General features: G+C 32.1%; 3 protein-coding genes across 5 annotated transcripts; 1 reads left to right on the top strand and 2 right to left on the bottom strand.

The window, feature by feature from the left end:
- Positions 1-703: 703 nt before the first annotated feature.
- LOC103498032 (uncharacterized) lies at positions 704-5,121 on the bottom strand. Of its 2 annotated transcripts, XR_007823672.1 has the most exons (10): positions 4,952-5,120; positions 4,781-4,875; positions 4,492-4,581; positions 3,777-3,881; positions 3,483-3,587; positions 3,144-3,282; positions 1,966-2,081; positions 1,722-1,778; positions 1,179-1,350; positions 704-1,073 (listed from the first exon to the last, which is right to left on the bottom strand). XR_007823672.1 is itself a non-coding variant. In XM_008460483.3 (9 exons), exons 1-9 carry the CDS (start codon positions 5,100-5,102, stop codon positions 1,267-1,269), a joined length of 942 nt encoding a protein of 313 aa, XP_008458705.1. In that variant the 5' UTR covers positions 5,103-5,121; the 3' UTR covers positions 704-1,266. The 2 variants fall into 2 exon arrangements, 1 of the variants encoding a protein (XP_008458705.1); XM_008460483.3 differs by having other exon boundaries at positions 704-1,350; positions 4,952-5,121.
- Positions 5,122-8,512: 3,391 nt separating this feature from the next.
- On the top strand, positions 8,513-12,854 carry LOC103498030 (uncharacterized). 2 transcript variants are annotated; one of them, XM_008460480.3, is made up of 9 exons: positions 8,513-8,870; positions 9,094-9,180; positions 9,354-9,731; positions 9,878-10,013; positions 10,410-10,572; positions 10,734-10,862; positions 11,012-11,206; positions 12,268-12,390; positions 12,476-12,854. In XM_008460480.3, the coding sequence occupies exons 1-9, from the start codon at positions 8,702-8,704 to the stop codon at positions 12,593-12,595; spliced, it is 1,500 nt and encodes a 499-aa protein (XP_008458702.1). In that variant the 5' UTR covers positions 8,513-8,701; the 3' UTR covers positions 12,596-12,854. The 2 variants fall into 2 exon arrangements, with proteins under 2 accessions (XP_008458702.1, XP_008458703.1); XM_008460481.3 differs by having other exon boundaries at positions 8,514-8,870; positions 9,507-9,731.
- Positions 12,855-15,902: 3,048 nt separating this feature from the next.
- LOC103498029 (UDP-glycosyltransferase 90A1-like) lies at positions 15,903-18,080 on the bottom strand. The gene is made up of 2 exons (XM_008460479.3): positions 17,104-18,080; positions 15,903-16,866 (listed from the first exon to the last, which is right to left on the bottom strand). Exons 1-2 carry the CDS (start codon positions 17,853-17,855, stop codon positions 16,092-16,094), a joined length of 1,527 nt encoding a protein of 508 aa, XP_008458701.2. The 5' UTR covers positions 17,856-18,080; the 3' UTR covers positions 15,903-16,091.
- Between the last annotated feature and the right edge of the window lie 4,166 nt (positions 18,081-22,246).

The following is a 22,246-nucleotide window of genomic DNA, read 5'->3' as shown; positions in this document are numbered from 1 at the left end:
AATGCATCAACTCCATCAAAGGATCCTGGAAAAAATATACTCGCTGTTCCTACTAACATGAGGCAAACAGAAAATGAAGAAAATTTGATACAGCCGTAATTTAATTGCAAAAAATTTACAAAGTGTCTCTTGTTTCTACTTGTATGTGGCAGACACATGTTTAAAATTCATTTAGTTATGGCAATGCATAACTTTCACATTGAGAATTCTGCCCTTAAAATAAGCAGGTTGGCCAAGGATTTATCCATCCTAACAGCATCCTTAATCAAACCCCCCAATGTCTTTCATGTGTCATATGAACATCATATGTGAGAAAGTAACATGAGTTATCCACCACCCTTTCGTATTAGACTCTAATTTCCATGATGCCTGTCTCACTCCGCTTGGCTCCTTTGTTAAACTGCAACCTGCAGGAGCCAAAGAGATATGTTCTGCACCTATTGACCTCTAGTGGAGACTTTAAGTCCACTCCACGAGTAGGATTCTAATTTGTCTTCCTAATGCAAAGGCAAAGAAAACATAGGAACTTTTGCAAAATCAAATAAAATATAATAAGATTCCTATTGGTTGAGTAAAACAGAAGTTTGGAATAGATAAAGTAGCAGAAGAGTGACTAGAGTAAACTTGGAGATCAACAAGCCCGTAAAATGCAAGATTCCGAATAGAGATACTGGCACTTTAATGCTGGGATCCACCAAAGAGGTCGATAAAAGATAGTTGGGTCGATAAAAGATAGTTGAGTTCCAATACAATTTTCTACCTGTTGTATTTTTGCTCACCGAGGAAAAACCTACTTAGCAACTGCTCAAGTACTAATACATGGTACACATCGATTTAAACCCCAAGAAAGAAAGAAAAAAAAGAAAGAAAAAGGTGGTACATTGACATTTTCTGCCTTGTAATCTTTCAAGTCTTGCCATCATGAAGCTTGGATATAAATTCTAGAGCTAGACAATGCACGGGTGACTGTAGATTACACACACAACCTTCACCTGGAATGGTTGGGAACCCTGTACTTCCAAGATGCCAATAGAGTCGAGAAAAGTAGTACCAGCATCTGGATACTTCAATTCCTAGTTACCAACAAAATTGAACGATGTCAATACTTTAAAGCCCGCAGCTCTTTTACGTTTTTTTGATGAAAAAAAGCATGCAGCTCTTTAAGTTTCCCTGCCGACCTCTTCAGGTTAGGCTGTTAGGAATTGTTGCCGAACAATGCCACCAGCTAATACCATTTGGCAGTTATAGAAACTTCATCAACTAATTTTAATTCTTTCCCTTCTTTTTCTTCTCAGCCCACTTGGGACCATAAATTGCCAAGTGCGTCCGACCAAACCTCCGGTCAGTAATCTGCACAATTATACTTGATACTCAATAGGTAAAGACATTCCGAGTAAAAATCTAAATAATTCTCTTTAGATGATGATCCCATGTCCACATATTAAAAAAAAATACAAAGAAAGCAACTGCAGAAATTAGTAAGATTTTGGACCCCCAGTTATAAATTTTTCAAGTGCCTTGTTGAGAAATTACTCATGGTGTTGTTACATTACAGACTACATTTAACTTGACCCCCAGTTATAAAAGATATAGTTTCCTAGAATCCATACAATACCTTCTCACTAAATTCCATCAGGTGAAATACAATTTTGTCCAATTAATGATTTGATTCTATTCATTCATAACATTATGGATGTAAAATACCCACATGATTAAATTACCTTAGTAAGGCATCCACAAGAATCCAGCATGTCAGTCTTCAATGGATATTCAACCACCTAGATCACAAAGATCGAAGTCAGGGAAAGGAAGGTAAACCATAAATAAAAAATATAAAATTAACTACGAATTTGAGCCAAAGCATATGGTTTCATAGAACCGTACACTTCTCCCGATCTAAATAAAGTAGGTTTTACATAAAGAAGATTTGACTATTTAAATAGGAACAAGAAAAATACAACTTACAATGAAGGTATCTTCTCCAACTAAGGCTGACTTTGATAGTTGCCCCATGAGTACCCCATAATCAACTTGTGTGTACGGTGGGGTAACACTAATGTAATCAAATGGTGTTTCAGTACCTAAACAAGACAATATACTTGACACAATAATTGGTAGTCTTTAAATAAAAAATTATAGAAGCTTATACGTTCAATTGAATTACAGTACTATACCAAAAGAAATTGGTGCCACTACCATTATTATTCTTAAACAAAAATGAGAATTTGTTTGATTTTTACCAATTCTTTATTCCTACCAAGGTGAGATAAGCAGGACCATTTACATTTACCATTTTCGTTTATAGTTAATGAAAGTTTAACAATCTAACTACCCATTTGGATTGAAAAGTATTTTTCAAAAGACTCAATCTTATTTAAACTCTTTTAATAAAAACGGTTTAAAATACACTTCAAAATTTATTTTAAGTGGTTGTCGAACACTTTAATTTTTTTTAAAATAACTTATTTTTAAATTAAACACTTGAGAATGTATTCCAAAACAGATTAAGTTGCTGAATAAAACTGATTATCTAATTCCAAAATCACTTCTTAATCGACTCCATCTGCAAAATCACATAGACATCATCTTTTGAAATCTACTTTCCCAAAGGTTCTGTCTCCTCTAACAAATTTAAAAAGTTCAATTGTACACTTCCATATATCATTTTTCTTTTCAAATCTATTCCTTCCAGAATCAACAAAATTTGATTGCTTCAATTTTTATAAAAAATATTTTCTTAAATTTTATCAAATGACTTAAATTAAACAACATTACTCCTAATTTAAATCATATAAACTTGTTCATATTTATCTTATAATACATTAGATATTAAATATCAATATAAAAATAATTAAAATAATATGTTAACTTGGTCATTAGAGCTAACTCATTTTAACGGAAATTTACCGAACACAATAATATATTTTTCCGTTTTTCAAGTTTTCTAGTTGACTTTTTTCAAAACTTAAATAAATTCAGGTCTCAATTGATTTGTCTCAAAATCACAATTGTCAGCAAATATTTAAAAAACTACAAAAATCTCAAACTATATCACCCTTAATGTACCCAATGCTCATGTTTGAGCCAACAAGTCTTAGGATGAGACAAGAAACAAGGAGAAAACTAAAGTTTAGATGGGATACCAATAAGTTGGTCAGCTCGTTCTATAAAATTCTCAACCCGGATCGTGTGAATGACCGAGACATCATCAAACCCAGTAGATTCCAGATTTGGCCTTAGAACATCAGAAACAACCCATGGATCCATCTCAACAAAATGCACCTGAAAATTGAAGGAGCAGATATTATACGTAGGAGAAAAAGAAAAAGAGATATACAGAATAAGTATCCTGAAATTAATAATTCCGTATATCAAGCCAATTCCTATCCAAGCGTAATTAGTCAGAAAGCTATAATTAGCTGGTTGTTTTTAAAAATTACAGAAAATGTTATCCCAAACTAAATTGTCAAATGAACTCGTACCTCGGAGCATCCACGGCTCATAGCTTCAATACCAACTGATCCGGTACCACTATACAAGTCTAACCAACGACCAGGCCTTAAAGATGCTGGACATCCGCCAGCAGCCTGCATTTCCAAATTATATTAGACATTTTTTTCTGTGACAGGATGGCTAACAGCTACCTACCCAAGAAAAGTACGGCTATATGATATGTTCTACCAAATGAGCTCTTGAACTAGAAATCTACAAACTCTGAATCGTAGTCGAATGATCTGGTAAAGTGAAAGAAACTAATATTTAAAATCAACTCCAACCTGCAAAATATCAAAAGCTGCACCTTTCACAACTTCCATCATTGGTCGTACATCCAACCCCTTTGGTGAGAGTAGCTTCATTCTCCGAGCACTTCCTCCAAGCACCTGAGGTAGGTAGCCAATGTATTTGTTGAGTTATTTTTGAAAGAAAAGCATGGAATCTTTTGACTATACTTCCCAAATATATGTGATACACGTTATGTGTAGGCACTGGAGGATCCATGGTTATCATCGAAATGATAAATTCTACCAACAGACGCAATATTCTGTCAAAACTAAAATTAGTATTTCAGTTTCCAATTTCGCAATTGGCCAATTGAAAATGATTAACTCGGTGTAGACCTGACTGGAATAAATTCAAGATGAGATTATTCAATCAACTTAAAGAACCAAACTAATACTAGATTTCAATTTGTTTAAATTCATATTCAAGAGGGAATGTCCTCAATCCAAATAAAGCATTTGTCCAACCACCTTGTAAGAAAAGTTTTACAATCATTTCTCTCCCTTTCACTTGAAATTTTGAAGAAGTAATCTCTGAAGCAGAGAGCGGTACATATCTCCTCTGAAGGATGGATCCTCTACTTAGGAAGATACATAGTGGATGGTACCAGTTAGGTCAGCGAATGATTGTTACTCTCATCCCTGAGGGTAGACTAATGAATTATCACAAGCAAAGCACCAAACAAAATGGAAAAAGGAACACAACTCGTACCTGAAGTAACTTATGAGTCTGCCGTTGAGGTTTAGGATCCTCGAGTGAAATTTGCTTGCCTTTTCCCGTTTTTCGTATTTCTCTTCTTCGCTATAAGGAAAATCAAAGATTACAATGAAGAAAATTAAGCATTACCAAGTATCCAAACACTCAATTCCGAAGCTGATACAGTGTAATTGCACAAATTCAAACAGAAAAAAAAAGAATACAATGTCAGTCACTCATCTCCAAACCATTCGGATTGACAATAAATTATAAATAACAATCATCAGAAAGAGGGAGAACCAACATTAGTGGAAGGTTCAGACAAAAACTCGTTAGGATCAAGTCCATATTGCTCCAACAACTTTTTCTTCCGCTCCGCCACCGTATGGTTGCCAGATTCTGAAACCAATACACAATTGAAAGTTCAATTACATGGAAATTAAAAAAAAAAATGCCACAAAATATAGGAACTCACTGTAAGAACAAACGATGATAGAAGACGAAGGATGAGAGCTCGATTTAGAACAGATATTGATGAGTGGACTACTCAGCGAAAACGAGCTAACATCCGAGATGTTAGCGCTGGCGCTCAATGATGAAAGAACCGGGAACGAAGAAACCGCCATTAACAGACCTTCGAGCTGAACTTCAGATAGCTCTATATAATTAGAGGGAAAATATCTCACCAAAAATAATGGGCTTGGCCCAAATAATTTTCGGCGTAAAGTTTGCGAAAGCCCAATATAACATCTCTGAACTCTCATTCATTAGGTCTTCATAAATCCATATGATCGTCGGGGAATCCGTGTAAATTAGAAAAATAACAAACGATTATTTTTCTTTGATTTATTATAAAATTAACTATTTTTTACTTTTTTGTTCGAAATTATCCTTACGAAAACTGTCTAGATTCAGATCGAAAAATCAAATAAAATATCACATATACAATTAGAATGTATTTGTGAATACACGTGATAATTATTAACTAAATAAAAAAATTATTATATTCTTTCAAACATTCCTAAATATACTCAATTGGTTTCAATATCTCATAATTATTCCGATTTTTACGACCAATAATTATATATTCAAACTTTAGCTATTAATGCAATGAATACTTTCTAAAATAACGATAAAGATGATGCAATAATTAACTATTAACAAAAAGTAACGGAAAATCGTTTAAAAGATTCAAATTTCAAATCTAAATAAAATTCAAATTCAAATTCCAACCATTATATGGCAAATATAATGGAAATATTTAAGTTTAGAACAAAATCCCAACCCTCCCTAAAATTATGCCAAATAAAATGTGATCTATCTCTAATTTTGCCAACCAACCGGAATTGGAAACGAAAATAGAAGATTCAAATCGGAATTAAGGGAAACTAAAATTTATACTAAAAGAAGAAGGTGGAAAGCCATTTGAAAATTTGAAGAATGTTAGAATCGGAGAAAATTTGAAGAAAATTTTGAGAACTCCGTATTTTTTACCAATACATGCAGAAAACAGATGAAAAATACAAAGGTTAATCTATTTAGGATAGAAATTAAAATTTTTGTTATGCAGTTTTATTATTTAAAATAGTTTTTTCTAATTTCTTTAGACAAATTTTCTTTTAAATTTTTTGGTAGGATTTTTTATGATAAAAATACTTCTGACTAATATTATGTTATTTTTTCTAGTAAATACCTCAATTCCTATCAATTGGAGTACTAACAAAAAAAATCTTATTGTCAAATATAAAAGAACATCATAAACAAAAAATTAATAATTAATTTAACCAAACAAATTCAAAACATAACAATCTCACACAATATAAATTCATATCGAAGATTACTAATCTCTAGTGTATCCTCAAACTCATAAATAGATGCATGTTGTGTATATGAGTGCATACTCAATAAATACATATACACGTATACACATACCTTGTAAGATTTATAATGTGCATAATAGTGTAGACACTTATATACATAAATACACTTATTTCTAACTACGACTAACCAGAAAATACCAACTATATGTTGGGATTTCTTTCTATATCTTGTAGTCTATAATTACGTAAACGAATTTATATATAAATAATTTTTTTTTAGTTATAATAAATATCCTTTTTGATTTGACAGCTCATGATTTAATAAACTAAAATTCAAAGTTAGTTCATGAAATTTGGACGGTACGTAGTTGACATGGCAGTGAATCATCATCTTCTCGTTTTAATTGCAAATAATGGTAAAAATGGATCCTTAGTCGAATATAAATGATGATTTTTCTAAAAAGGTTATGTATGAATATAATTTATAGTTATTACGTGGGATGGAATAGCACATTTTCCTAACTTACTTTCTCAATTTTGCCCACAAATCCAATGCTTGTGAGATTTTGTTGAGATTTAATTTTTAATTATTTGTTATGACCCTAAAATAATTAGAGTTACAATTATTGATGATTTTCTAAATTTGCAACGTTCAGACCCACATGATTTTTCATGATCTAAAAACAAATTTAAAAAGTAGAATTCAAGTTGTCTTCCAACTACATATAACAATTCGAACAACTCCAAAATTCATTAGAATTGGAAATTTGAAATTGAAACTTTCCACCCTGAGTTCATTATATATATATTAAAATTAGAGCACATAAAATAGTATAGAAAAAAATATATTTTATATAGAGAAATAGAGTATTAATTAAATCTATAGTATATATATAAAAGTATGTACGAAGAGAAATTTTTGTTTTCAATTTTGGCTATTCAATTTACTTGTTTCTTATATTGGTTTTATTGTAATTTGTTTTATTTTTTAATTTGAAATTAATTATTAATAAATAAGTGGGTATTAATAGTTTTAACTTTTTATCTCCAATTAATTATGTTATTAAAATTTCTTTAAAACTATTCACATTCTATCTCTTACCTATTCATATTCCCTTCTTTCATACTAACTATTTTGTATTTGTTACGATCTTTCAAATTCAATTCCCTTCTCAAATCTTTGAGTATAAATATCTCATTTTTTCTTTTATATTCATGTTCACAAATCACAACAAAAATTTAAGGTAGAAAGAAAAAGCCAAATCATGCTTTTTATTTCTTCTATTTTTTTTTTCTTTTTTTTTTTTTGTTCCCTGTTTTCTAATATAGAAATATGTTTATATATATTCCTTCATTTACAGATTTTTGCGATGCTTAGGAGTAAGCAATCGACCCAATAAAGGGAGATGCAGAGAGATTGATGAGAACTCAAAGATGAAGAATGTAAAAGTGGGAGACTAAAAAGAGAACGGTCAAAAACATCATTTCAAAAAAATAACAAAGTAGCACGAGAATGCCAAAGAATTAGGTTTTTCAATTTTATATTATTGATTTGTAATTAAGTACACTTTTGATGTAAAGATGTAGGATGTACTTACCACTATAGTATATTATGAATCTTATAATAGAGGGATAGAAGGAAAAAAATTATCTTCTCTGTCTGTATTATTTCAACAATATATTTTCATTTAAATCTAATTATTCATTTTAAAAAACAACTAATTATAATTCTTGAAAAATAAATAATTATACTTATTGAATAAGGTAGAAATACATAAAATATATGGAATTAGCACAAATGTCCCAATAGTAATCAAGTCAACGTCGTTATCTAAAATTCTAATTCTTTTAAACATTTGGTATGTAATCGATACATATATATATATATAAAATTACTCATCGATCTAAAGTTTGATTAAATAAATTGTGCATATAATAAGTATGGAATAAGAAGTCTAAGCTAAAAAAATCACAAGTAAATAAATATGGAACGTAATTAATTATTATGTTTTTATTTAGTGAAATAAAAGGAAGTGTTAACAATAGTTAGAAAAGGGCAGATGATGTTCAAACAAAGCCGCGGGGGTAAACAGTGACGCGTGGCGATGATTATTCTTAAAGAGTTTGAACAAATATGAACCGTCGGATGAGAAGGCCGTGTGGGACCCCAGGAAGAGTAATGCAACCGCAATGACTAATAATTATTGTGAACAAAGTAGAGAGCTGTGGATTGCGTATGCGATTCGTCGACATCGCTCAGCTCCGTTTCCGATTGCCAAATCCACTGCACAAACTCCGAAACTCCACAACACAACCACCTGCATTGCGATTTTCTTATCTTTCTCTCTCCGATCTGTCGATCTCTCCTCACATACCGCGCCCAGCAACCCCCCGGCCACCGCATAATGGGACTCTGCGGCTCCAAGCCGGAAGGTTGCGTCCGAGGAAGACTGGTTCCATCGGGAAAGAGGAATCGGAGACGGAGAAGAAGAAGTATTAAGCGCCGAACTTCTTCTTTGAAGCTTGATTCCACTTCTGCACCTAATCGCCCTCATTCTACTCCTACATGTGCAGGTTTTTACCTGCACTTTCCCTTTTCTCTAGCTTTCTTTGTCTTTTTCTTTACCTTTACTTTTCTAATCGTGGAGTCTTTTCATGGTTGGCGATCAGATTTGGTGCATGTTCTTCAGTAGTCTGTATTAGCTACATTATGCGATAACATCAGTAATTTCTGTTTCGGGAAAGTTAATTGATTCCTCTCGTTTTCTGCTTTTTGATGTTATTTGATCTCATCTAGCTAGAGGAAGTGTGGATGCGGCATGGTTTGATTCTACTTCCGTCCTTGACTCTGAATTCGATGACGAGTTTTATAGCGTTCGTGAAGGTAAGTCTATGTAATTTTCTTCATTAATATCAATTTGATGATTATTGAACCTTTATAGATAGGACAGGTATTTCTTATTTTTGTATGTGTGCACATAGAGGAGTTAACCTGGCCTCTCTCACGCTTTACCAAATAAGCCAGAATATCACTAATGTGATTGTAAATAAATGCAGATGTATTGTCTTTAAATGGCTCTGAGTTCGCATCCAGATTAAGTGTTTCATCTCCAAAGCATCGAAACAATAAAGAACATAATGAAAATACTGCGACAATTCTAGCTAGGAGATCTAGTGATTGTAGAAATGATTTGACCTCCATTTTTGTAGATGAGGTTTCCACAGAGGGTGAAAATGGTAAAGGAGGTGAGGCTGCTGAGTCGAATAACTGCGGGATTCTTCCAAATACTTGTTTGCCATATCTGGCTGCTGCTGGACCCTCAGTTGAAAAAAGGAGACAAACAAACCAAGGAGCCCCAAATCCAAATCTAAGGAGAAAAGCGTCGTCAAAACTCTCATTTAAATTGAAGGAAGGACATAGTGATCCGACGATTTGTGAGTGCTTCCATTCCATTAATTTCTCCACATTCATAGACTTTTCCGTGTGCATTTCCAAATGCTTCAATGTATGCATATTGCAATTACCAATCCAATTTGAGACTGGTGAAGCATGTTTAAGATGTCTTTACTTTTTGGGCCAGTTTCACCGAGGGCACCTTTACAAAAACTAATAGCTGGCACTTCAGTCCCGCATTGTCCAATAGGGAAGAGAATGCCCAATTGCTGGTCACCAATTGACCCCAGTGTTTTCAAAGTTCGAGGGAAGAATTATTTTAGGTGAGCCCATTATGTTTCAGCTATTTTCATGTCTTTTCCTTTTCCTTTGTTTTCTTCAATTTTACAGGCACTTTAATGATATTCTATTGATATCACTAGCATGTACAAAAGTGAGGATTCTATGTTTTCCTTTTTTTCTTTTCTTTTCTCCATTGTATTAAAGTATTTGTTACTTTCAGTCATCCATTTGCATATGATTCAATCATTTCTCATTCAGATCTATCTGTACTTCTATGTGTACATTTATTTTCGTTTGCAACTCTGTAATTTTTGTTACCTTAAATCATGCTTATGCACACGATCTAATAATTTTTAGTTTAATAGTATTTAAGCTTACCCTTGAATCCTTATGAATATAAATTTATAACTAAACTCACTAATTTTTTTTCTTGACAGAGATAAGAAGAAAGAGTTTGCTCAAAATTGTGCTGCATATTATCCCATTGGAGCTGATGTCTTCTTGTCTCAGAGAAAGATTGATCATATTGCCCGTTTTGTGGAACTTCCTGCTATAAATCCAGCTGGAGATGTCCCTTCTATTCTTGTAGTAAACGTTCAGGTGTCTATACTTTTCATTATGCATTCCTTATTATTAAGAATTATAATTGTTTGATCTGTAGCTATATCCCCATATCTTGTATATATGTTACAAGCTAGTTTCTATTTGTTGACTTTCTTGGGATAATGAGATTATATTTTTGGATGTATTTCGTTGGTTAGGTACCATTGTATCCTGCTACAATCTTTCAAGGAGAAAATGATGGTGAAGGAATGAGCGTGGTGATGTACTTTAAGCTATCCGAGAGTTATTTGAAGGAACTTCCGAGTTCTTTCCAGGAACATTTTACTGTAAGTTATCTCAAACTGTACGCCTGCAGTTTTCTGTATTTTCTGTCTACGTACTGATATATTTAATCTTTTCAGAGAGAAATTCAGCTATTAATCCTTCATGTTCTCATATAGGCGAAGTAATATTAAATCATGTTTTTCCTCGACAGAAATTAATTAATGATGAAGTCGAAAGGGTTAGAGGTTTCCCTATGGATAACATTGTACCATTCAGGGAAAGATTGAAAATTATGGGGCGAGTGGCAAATGTGGAGGACCTTCATTTGAGTGCAGCTGAGAAGAAGCTTATGAATGCGTACAATGAAAAACCTGTCCTCTCACGACCTCAACACGAGTTTTACTTGGTGAGCAATTATTCTGATTTATGTTGAAATAAATGGCTTTTTGTTGGTGCTGCAATTTATGACCTTTTGGTTCTATTCACTCGTATGATGAACACCCTCTACCTCCTTTCTCCATGCAGTGTATCTTTTCCTTTTATGTCACTTACTTCTACTCTTTTTACTTCCTACAGCCAGAAAAAGAAAATTTGGTTTTAAACGAAGGTGGAGAAGGGATGTTCTTTACTTAGTTGGCACTAATGACGTAGATAACTTTTTAGCTTTATTAGTTGGTGTCATTAGACTCATAACTAAACTTACCAACTACACGTCATGGCAGTATGAGTGTGTCGCATGTAACATGAACTGCCAACATATTTTACTGCCAGATTATAAGTTTTTAGATGGAAAACAAAAGCAAGGGTATTTTGGAGTTGTTTCATTCATTTAGTTGTTACATTGAACCCAACATTACAGGAAATTTCTTATGATTAAAATGACTCGTTGAGATAGGGAGTTCTTTTTCTGATGTTTGTGTAGTTATCCCTTTGGATCAAATATGGATTACTTGATAATTACTTTTCGTTTTACTTGGGTAAAGTAAATAAGCCCGGGGGATGTTGGGGTTCGATATGATATCTTTTCTTGGGAAGGAAAAGTGGATATGTTGGTGCTTATCTTCTGCAATCTTACGTGCCAATCTAGTACTCAACTTTTAAACTTTTTCTCCCTTATCCACTTGTTTTCTCTTTTCTTATTGTGTCAAGTCTAGCGTTTGAAAGTTCAAAGTTGAAACCACGCAGGAAAGTTTCACTTTTGTATGAATTGGCTGCAAAAGTTGTCTTTTTTTAATGGGAAGGTATGATTATTTTTTTTCAGTTGAGCCTGGAGAACCATTAAAGTTTCTTTATGACCTTTGATTGACAAGTGATGATAATTTAATAGGAATTCCGCATTAAATTAAATCGTAATCTTTCTTTAATTTACAATCCTTTATAAAATAAAACTTCTATCTCATCCTACTTTTTCTTAGAAAAGGTTCCAGTCTCCCATTAAACAATAAACTGGTAATTCAAATCCTGCAGGGGGAGAAATACTTGGAAATCGATTTGGACATGCACAGATTTAGCTACATTTCAAGAAAAGGACTCGAAACATTTAACGATAGACTGAAGCTGTGTATCTTGGATTTTGGCTTGACAATTCAGGTAACTTTTTCAAGAAAAGATATGATTTTTTCTTACAATTGATAGCCGATTATTATTTAGTAATGTTGTATTTTAACTCAAACAGGGAAACAAGGCAGAAGACTTACCAGAACATATGTTATGCTGTATTCGATTAAACGAAATCGATTACTCCAATTATCAGTCATTGAACATTGAAGTGGCAAAACCATCAACTTTTAGTTGATTTTGGAGAGGAAAAGTCAGAAATTAAATGCAGTGTTGTTCAGTAAATAGAAGATATAATTAGCAACAAGGAAGGAGAGAATAAAAAAGGGCCATTTTGTAGTGCAACAACCCCCATTTTGGCTTAATGTATACTTCTATTTGTAGATCTTTGTACAACAATTCTTTTGTTCTTGGTAAATTCTGTAAGGATACATAATTCTTCAATACAGAATTTGGATGAATAGCATAAAAGAAAAGGCCCAAGGACCATTTTTTCTTGTTTCTGTTTACTTTACAATCAACAATTTTTTGTATTGAAAATGAAACTGTTGGTTCATTTCTAAAATTTTGATGACATTGGAGGATAAGCCATGGGATAGGATGATAATTAATTAGAGAAAAGTAATATAAGGAAATTTGTAGATACTATGCAGTTTCTCTTGAATTACAGTCAAATCTAAATAACATATGAATAAAAGAGATCTTGACCCTATGAACTAAGAAAAAAGAATGGAAAGCAAAGTTACTATTTATACCAACAACATACACTTTCATGGTTGGTATTTCAATCATAGTCACTTCCTAACTAAGTATGCTTTGTTTGGGAGCAATTTTATGTTAGGAGATTTATTGAAAAAGCACGTGAGAGTGAGGACAAAGTAGATCGAAAGGATGTGTAGGAAACCAACTTTTACCATTAAAAGCATTCAAGACAAGCAAAGGGTGATGTAGCTAGGTCGTAGGAGAATAATGTTTGGACAATCAAGTGCCCAATTCGGGTTCTAAATTCTAGGCATGGGGTTTTACATATTTATAATTTTTTATATGTGAAGTGGGAAATCAAACTTGTGATCTTGAGGTCGACAATCCAAACATTATACAGTCAAGCTATGCTTATGCTTATTTTGAAATTGATCATCAATCAATTTTAATTAGTACTTGACAATTTTTAATTCTAAGATTGACAACATATGTATCATGTTAGATGAGCTATGTCTTTTAATGTTTGAAAATATCAAAAGAATATACATGAATCAGGGTACTACAACAATGATAAGATCAATAACTATACTTAACAAAGTTAGAAACGTGTCAGGATTGAATTCATAATTTTCATTCTCTAAAGTCGTAGAAAGAAATCAAAAGTAATTTAAATTGATTGTTGCATAATTCAACAATATTGAACGTATACTACTTCAATTATTGTATTAAAAAAAACGTGATTACTCACATTGTTAAAGTACTACACAACTAAATTAGAGGATCAAATCTCTACCCGAAAATCTCAATGATTGATCATATTTTTCAAATGAAGATTAGAGCATCCTATTCTTTGATATAAGCTTTTAAAACATCTTTAATCTTACGATATAAGAGAATGAAATTCGGTCTAAGAAAGTGGAGAATTTTCTCAACACAATTACAAAGAAATACATTCCACTTTTCTTTGGTTGATTCTGCATAATAATTAATTACAAAGTTGATTTAACAGATTTGGAAGTTAGTGGCCAAATTGGATATATAAATAAAGTCGACCTTGGTGAATAAATTAGATCAGTACTACTCGACAGAATTGGAGTCAAGAGTTATAAGCACGAAGTGCTGAAATTCAGATCAAAATGCCAAAACCATTTATTTAATGCATTAAAATGGTTTGAATGAATTCCTCTTTTTGAAACTCCATTTTCAGAAGATGTGAAAATTATTCTTTAATTTTCTCTCTTTTTTTGATATATAGTGATGTTCAAATTCTATCTTTAAACATCAAATTCTACAATATTCATGAAAGCATAAGTCATTTGGTTTGAAAATAAAATAATAATAACAACAGAAGTTCAGAATTTGGTTCCTATAGTATTTTTAATTAGTCTGAGAAGAGAGAAATTATTATAGTAAAAATGATAAAACGATGAAAAATATTACAAAATATAGTAAAAATTTGAATTCTATAACTGGTAGACATTGCTAGGCCGAAAGATATGAAATTTTGTTATATTTATAAATATTTTGATTTATTATACTACAAGAAAATGCTCTTTAATAAAATTTTATAAATAATTTAATGTCGTGAATAATTTCTACCCTAATACGAGGGTTTATTTTTCATTAAAACTATATATAAAGGGATAATTATAAACTATATATAAGAATTAAATACTAACCATTTTTTTTTTCAAAACCAATTCACAATTTAACTTATCTTTTTATCATAACAAAAAAACAATATTTTGGAGGTATGTTATTATTCCAAAATATTAACATGTCTAAAAAGTATAATCTCTATATAGATGCCTAAAAAATATAGACTATCACATGTAATTTTGAACCGTACGTAGTTGATATATATATATATATATAAAAGCATATCATTATGTTAATTTAAATACGGTATAGTATATGAACAAGGTTAGGTGTTTTATTTCGGTAAACTATGAAATATGATCAACTCTATAATTTGTTGCAAATGATTTTATCCAGATTCTTCATGTGAAGACAGGTGAATGGAAGTATCCTTACCAAATAGTTTGTACAAGATTGGAACGTAAAATATTTAACCTCTCTTTTGTAAATCCATTGATTTAATTAGAGATTTATATTCTACAAGATGGTAATTATATGTGACTCGATTTTAATTCTACAAAATTCCTACTTGTGACAAATTGTCCTTTAATTTACATGTGTGAGGGTGGTACGTGTCGTCGACTCAATACACCTACTACTTTGAGAACTTGATAAAAAAGCTAGGGCATTTCACAATATGAAATTCACTATCTTCATTAAAAAATAAGTACTATCTTCGTTAAAAAGTAAGTATATTAAGTTGTTTTTCTCAACAGCAGACTCTAGGACTTGAACAAGTCGTCCGACCCTTTTACTAGCTTGTGAGAGACTTTAGATTATTTGTTGGATCATAAACAAACTGTTCATTATAGAAATCAATGAAACTTAAGAAGATAGGAATAATTACAAAAGTAAAATGGACATTTGATCCGACTGTAAATACAAACCGCTCGTGAAGGATGACGTATATATATATGCACAGTGATTATATTCATGGACAAAAATTATCCTACGGCCATGCATAAGAGTACCTTTGTGCATTCCCACCGCATAATCAAACCATAATATATAAATATTCAACTATTTTTTTTTACACAGAAAATTTTAAGTAGTACAATTTCTGGTTTCGACCTTGATCAATTCATTTATTAACACAAAATTAATTATATTTATATATTAAGTGAGCTCTGCAAAATAAATTATTTGATAATAAGGTATCAAATAATGAACAATGAAGGAGAGAGTAGTGTATATATATATATATATATATATATATATATATAGCAATACTATAATTTCTTTTATATAAAAGTGGATGCATTCATATCATCACACCTTGTTATTCAACACTTGTGAGCTTGAGAAGAACTAATGTTGCATTGCGTAAATAGTTTTTCAAATTAAATACAACGACAAACATAGTAACAATAGGTGGGATGGGGTACTAACGTTTACTATGCATAATTTACTCCACGTCCATTCAATGGTAGCAATTCCGTATGCATTAATAACGACGATTTGTTGTTGCACATTTCCTGCATCAACAGCTCCAAATTCCTCCATGATGATCCATTCTCTGTCATTGCTTTCTTTGCCATTTCTGAAATCTCCATTGCCTTCTCCCTCACCTCTTTCCCTTTTTCTCCTTCCATCAACTCTCTTACACATCTCTTCAAATCCTTCCCTTTCACTAACCCCTTCATCGACGACGTCGTCTCCTCCACTGTGCTCATCCCCGCCCTCAACTCGTCCACCACCATCCTTGCATTTAAACCCTGCTCTGCCATTAATGGATAAGTAAGCATTGGCACTCCACAGCTCAAACTCTCCATCACTGAGTTCCAACCACAGTGACTAAAAAACCCTTTAACAGCTCCATGTTTTAATATTTCCCATTGATTCACCCATTCCCTTACTATAATCCCTCTATCTTTTACTCTCTCTTCAAACCCTTTATCTTCCATTTCCTTGATTTCTTCTCTTTTTGCCCAGAGAAAATTTACTCCCGACTCCTCCAACCCAATCTCTATCTCCTTCATTTGTTCACTTGAAATCTCCCCCATTGACCCGAATGCAATGTATAATACTCCTTCCCCTTGCTTGTGTTTTTCCTCTAACCATTCGAACCATTTTGGCCTGTCAGTTGACTGTTGCATTTGAAGCTTTTGAGTCGTAGGATCAAAGCTATACTTGTGAAGACAAAGTGGTCCAATGTTCCAAATCCTTTCACTGTTTGAGAAAATTTAAAAAGAACTCATTAGAAATGATGTAATTAAATAATATGGGTTAGACAAGTTCACATTTATGGTGTCACTACTTATTAACCTACTAATTATATAGTAGATGATACATGCATACGATAGCATGTGGTTCAAAATCTTTTGTTCTATGCATACCTACTAATTTTTCTCCGAAAACGAGTTTGAACGTAAATATTCTATTCTTTTGGAAAACATGACCAAACACCTGTTTCTCATGTAACCGGAGAACATGGGCTCCAGCTCGTCAAAGCTATTCACGATCAATCCATAGCTTTTGATTGGTGGTATTAATAACTTCATAATGAATTGAAATTGGTGGCTCGACGGGTCGGCTTCCGGCCAAAAAACCGGATTCAATTCGCGGCGGGTGATTTTCACCCAAGGGAAATCAGGGACGGTGACCAGCTCATCCTCCGACTGAACTCCGGCGAACACTCTGCTTTTCACGACGGCGGGTGTGATGGTACATGTGTAATTAGACATGCCATTGAAAATGATTCGAGGGATCCCAAACTTTGAAGCGGATTCGATGGTCCACCAGAAGAACATGTCGGAGATTAAGAAGGTCACTGGAACGGGGAGGGATTGGAGGCGTTTTTCGAATTCCGGCTGCATAAGCTCAGTGGCGGCCCAAAGTTCAGTGGGGAGGGTATCGGGGCGGTCGACGCAGGTGGGGAGGCCGTCAAGGGCATTTTGGGGAAAATAGAGGTCGATGATGGAGACGGAATCGGTGGCGGAGTCGGAGAGGAATTGGGAAATGAAGGGACGGCAGGCGGCGGTGGTGAAGAGAGTGAGGGAGACGAGGGGGAAACGGCGGCGGAGATGGGAGAGGAGGTGAAGAAGAGGAATGGTGTGGCCTTTTGCCATGAATGGGAAGATGACAATGTGATGGGGAGATTGGGAATGTGAATCCATAACTAAATTTTTTGGGTTTCTTGGGATGTAATGGAAATTCATGGATTTTATTAGTACATTTAAGATTACAAAAATGGGATGAAGATATTATTATTATACCCTAAATTATAAAAAAGATACCAAGTTGGTGTAATAAAAAATGTTATTAAAGTCTGAAGAAGCTTAAAACTTTTAACATTAACAATGATTTAGAACATTAACAAATCAAAGCATAAACAGAAGAAAAAAAAGGTTATGGTTACTGGATCCTCCTCTTAAAGCCATGTTTAATCAGCAGCACCTTTTATTTCAATACATGATCGTGGGGCAATATATATATATATATATATATATATATATATATGTATGTATGTATATATACATTCAATGTGTTAAACAGTTTAAACTCATATATATATATATATATATATCTTGTTGCTCGATCAATGGTGATGGGAGACATGCCAATAAGGTGACAAATGACCTAAGAAAATCCCCAACTTTTTCTCACAAACCAATAGGAAAATATGCCTTGTTATTCATCAGACAACTTGAAGGTAAGTGTGCTTTTTCCTGTCCAAAATTTAGCGTCAACGTCATCATCTATGAGGACGAAACCGTATAATCTACCAATGCAAAATAAGAATCTTTAGAAATAAAAGAAAATATAAAGGTTACAATGACTTGCTAGTTCTCGTGAGAGAAGTTTTTATGACAAAAATCGATGATGAATAAGATCTTCATTAAAATCAAAGAAAACAATTGGTGAATTAAGGCTTGTAATCCAAGTAGAAAAGAGAAACGTGTGTTGTAATCACTTCATCTTTTTATTTTATTTTTAAAATATTAAGTCTATTTTCTCTTCATGTCTTACGACGATTTCCATTTTTCTTATCTACGATGGTTGAATTTCAAGTTTTGGCTTGGTTTTCTTAAACTATTAGCAGAATATTAAAAAAAAAAAAACTTAGAAGTAGAAATAGTCCCTACACACTTAATTTTCAAAAGCAAAATAATTACCAAACGAAACCTCAATCATTAATTAACCCATTTTTAAATTCGAGTATCGCATTCTCATAAACAGAAAATAAATAATTCTAACTCTTCTTTTGAGAAAGCTTATATATAATATTAAAGGAATATAGAATATAAATTGTAAATAAGACCCTTCGATTCTTGATGCTTCCCTTTTCTAATTGTGGTGAAGAATAATCCTAACATATATATATATATTGCAAAAATGACCTCTCACCTTAGGAGGAATTTGAAACAAAGAATCACTTTTTAATCACTATATTTATATATATGTATATTATTCAATAGATTCGGAATAGTAGTGGGCAAATTAGATAATTAAATTCAAATTTGGTGAATATAAAAACACTATTCGACACCGAGGGAGAATAGAAGTCAAAAAATATTAATATACATCAAAATGTATATAGTTTGATATCTTCCACTTTGTAAACTGATCGTATAAATGTCTTACCATTTGTATTATGTGGCGCTACAAACAATTAATTTATGTATTATATAGACTCTCTAATCTTAGTGTGGTCATGTTCGTATTATAAATATACTGATCTTAACAATATTGTTCTCTCTTAGCTAACATATTGTTTGTAAACCATGTATATTTGTGTGTCGATTTCATTTATGTTTTATCACTATAAGAAATCGACAGCTTTTCGATGCCTGTAGTCACTAGTAAATTTCTCCAAATGCATCAAAAAAGGAAACTCTTGACGCCATTTTGTTTGTCAAGACTATATGATCTGAAAAACCACATCGGGAATTCAACTCCCAAATGGGGTAGTATTGTGTGTCTAGAGTTCCGGTAAACAACTTCCCAAATGGGGTAGTTTTTATCTAATATTTCAAAAGAACATTGTCAAACCAAATGATATATATATTAAATAACAAAATTTTAACACAAAAGTTGATGTCTACAAAATTAAAAAGTATTTTGTAACGAAAACTATAAAAAAAGTTTACATAATGGTCTACAAAATGCTTTAAGATTAATAAATACATAAAAAGAAAAAAGATGTCATTTTGAAAACTTAGAGATCTCTAGATGTCATGTTCGAACAACTACTTACCTACAATCATACCAAGTAAAACACAATGTTACAAAATTCAAGATTGAAACCAACATTTCAACTAAAAAGTTTCATAAAATTAACCTATTCAACTTTCCAAAATAAGTTTAAAAAAGTTAGGAAAATTATTAAAAAATAAAACATTTGACAAAATATTTACCCTTCGTAGAAAAATCAAGTGTAATGAATTTTGTCTTTTAGTTGTTTTATTTTATAAACTATAATTAAATAATTTGTTATTTTTTTTTTTATTTTAGAAGAAAAAAACCTTGAAGGTAACCAAAACCAATCACCCCTAAACAAGTTTAGGCAAACACCCTTCACCTTTTAAAAAATTAAGTTTAGCAAAAAGTACACAACCCACCCTTTCAAACACATAATTGGTTAGCCAAAACCCATTCACCCCTAAACAACATGTTTTTCAAAGTAAGAAAAATTTCATCCCACACACTTCAAAGAAAAATTCACACCTAAACAACAACATTTAAAGCAAACAACCACACCCCTCAAAACAAAACCCTCAACTAGACATATTAATCATACAACTATCCCTTGTTCATCATTCATAATAATTGTTTTCTAACAAAATTGTGAATTTTACGCAAGTAATTCTTAGCATTGTAGTATGTATGTTTTTAGACGTGAGGAGATCCGATCCTTAAACTTTTGTAGCATGTATGTTTTACGTAATCCTTACATGTCGATTTTTTTAATAAACCCTATTTTTAAAGGATCGAGATGCAAAAATTCTTCTTCTTTTTCTTTTGCAATACTTATGAAAATTAATGTTTTCTTTTGCTTTTTGATAGTGATGTGCAAATTCTATATTCAAACATCAAGTAGAGCATGCTTTGGAATAATTCTAAAATAATTAAAATCATTGTTTTTTTCATTTTCAAATTCTTTCAAGAAAATCACATGAAAAAAAGTTGTTGATCATTCAAAATCTATTTAAATAGTATGAAATGTGTCTAACAAATAAAATTAAACATAAATTGATTTTTAATAAGCGTAATTTCAAAATCACTCTCAAACATTTACTTACATCTTTAATCAAAATACCGAAAACAAATCCACCTCAATTTTGTAGATAAAAATATCAATATCTAGATATTTGAGTGAAATCATAAGTTTTATCTAGCTATCTTAAATGGCAGCAGAATTGTTGATCATATGATAAATCATTTTGCAGAAACGTATGGATTAAATTACAATTAAATGTGGGTACTTGTGTGTAATCATGTTTCCTTCTTTTTATAGTTAGTCCTATTTACAAAATTAATTGTTTCAAAAAGTTGATTTAAGGAGAACATAATTTTTTTTTCAGACAATGGAACCATAATATTAAACTAATTACAGCCCTCCAAATGACGTATGAATTAATATCAATGAAAAGATCATAGGTTGAAGATAAATTTAACTTAATTTGTTGCAATGATGGGAGAATATATATAGAGCCCTAAATTCTGATATAAATTCATATTAAAAAGAAGAAAAGAATATGTGTTTGAACTTTGAACAAATTATATTTAAAGAAATAGAAGCTGATTAAATGGCAGGAGATGATGATCCCATGCAACGTCCAAAGACAGAAGAAAAAGAGCATTTTTGAGGAGTTCTTTCCGGAGGAGTCGAAGTAGATGATGAATTTTGCAAGCCATCTGACTTTGGAGTTTCGTCAGCTCTCTCCTCCCTCGAACGGTTCAATTCTTGGCTCATCATAGATGCCGAGGCCGTGGCCCGAGCACTGGTTTTCGGTTCGAGTACTCGAACATTGTCCTCCCAAATGAAGCCGGACGAGCCTTGCCTCCGGAAAGAGATGGATGATCTCTGGAGTGTTGTCATAAGAAGTAATTAAGTCGTATGTATATGTTTCTTTCTTCCTTCTCTTGCAAGAAATTAAATTGGAGCTCATTTTATCTGGGAAGATTATTGTATTTAAGAGAAAAGAAGGGTAAGGGTCCATTTCTAACTAACAAAATGGTTGTTTAAATTTGGTTTATTTGGTTGGTGTTGGCTTGTGGAGAGTACTTGATTGTGATAAGCTGAATTTGGTAAAAAAGAGAAGTATTGGTTGAATCTTAAAAAACGTTGGTTCTCTCTTTATGGTTTATAAGAGACCCATATGTAGAAGTAGGAATCTCTTAGAGATAGTGTCGTTGATTTTGTTAGATATCATTCTATTCTTAACAATAGTTTAATCAAAATAATAGAATCTATGGATTTTGTTTCCAATTGATCTATTCTTAGCAACTTTTTAAAGGAAGATAGTATATATATAAATTACAAAACACTATATCAATTTGTTCATAAATATACCTATATATATATATTTATTTATTTATTAATATT

Source organism: Cucumis melo, chromosome 9 (genome assembly GCF_025177605.1).
Source record: "Cucumis melo cultivar AY chromosome 9, USDA_Cmelo_AY_1.0, whole genome shotgun sequence".
Classification (NCBI taxonomy): Eukaryota; Viridiplantae; Streptophyta; class Magnoliopsida; order Cucurbitales; family Cucurbitaceae; genus Cucumis; species Cucumis melo.
The sequence above is the reverse complement of the archived record's forward strand: the minus strand, read 5'-3'. Positions and strand labels throughout refer to the sequence as shown.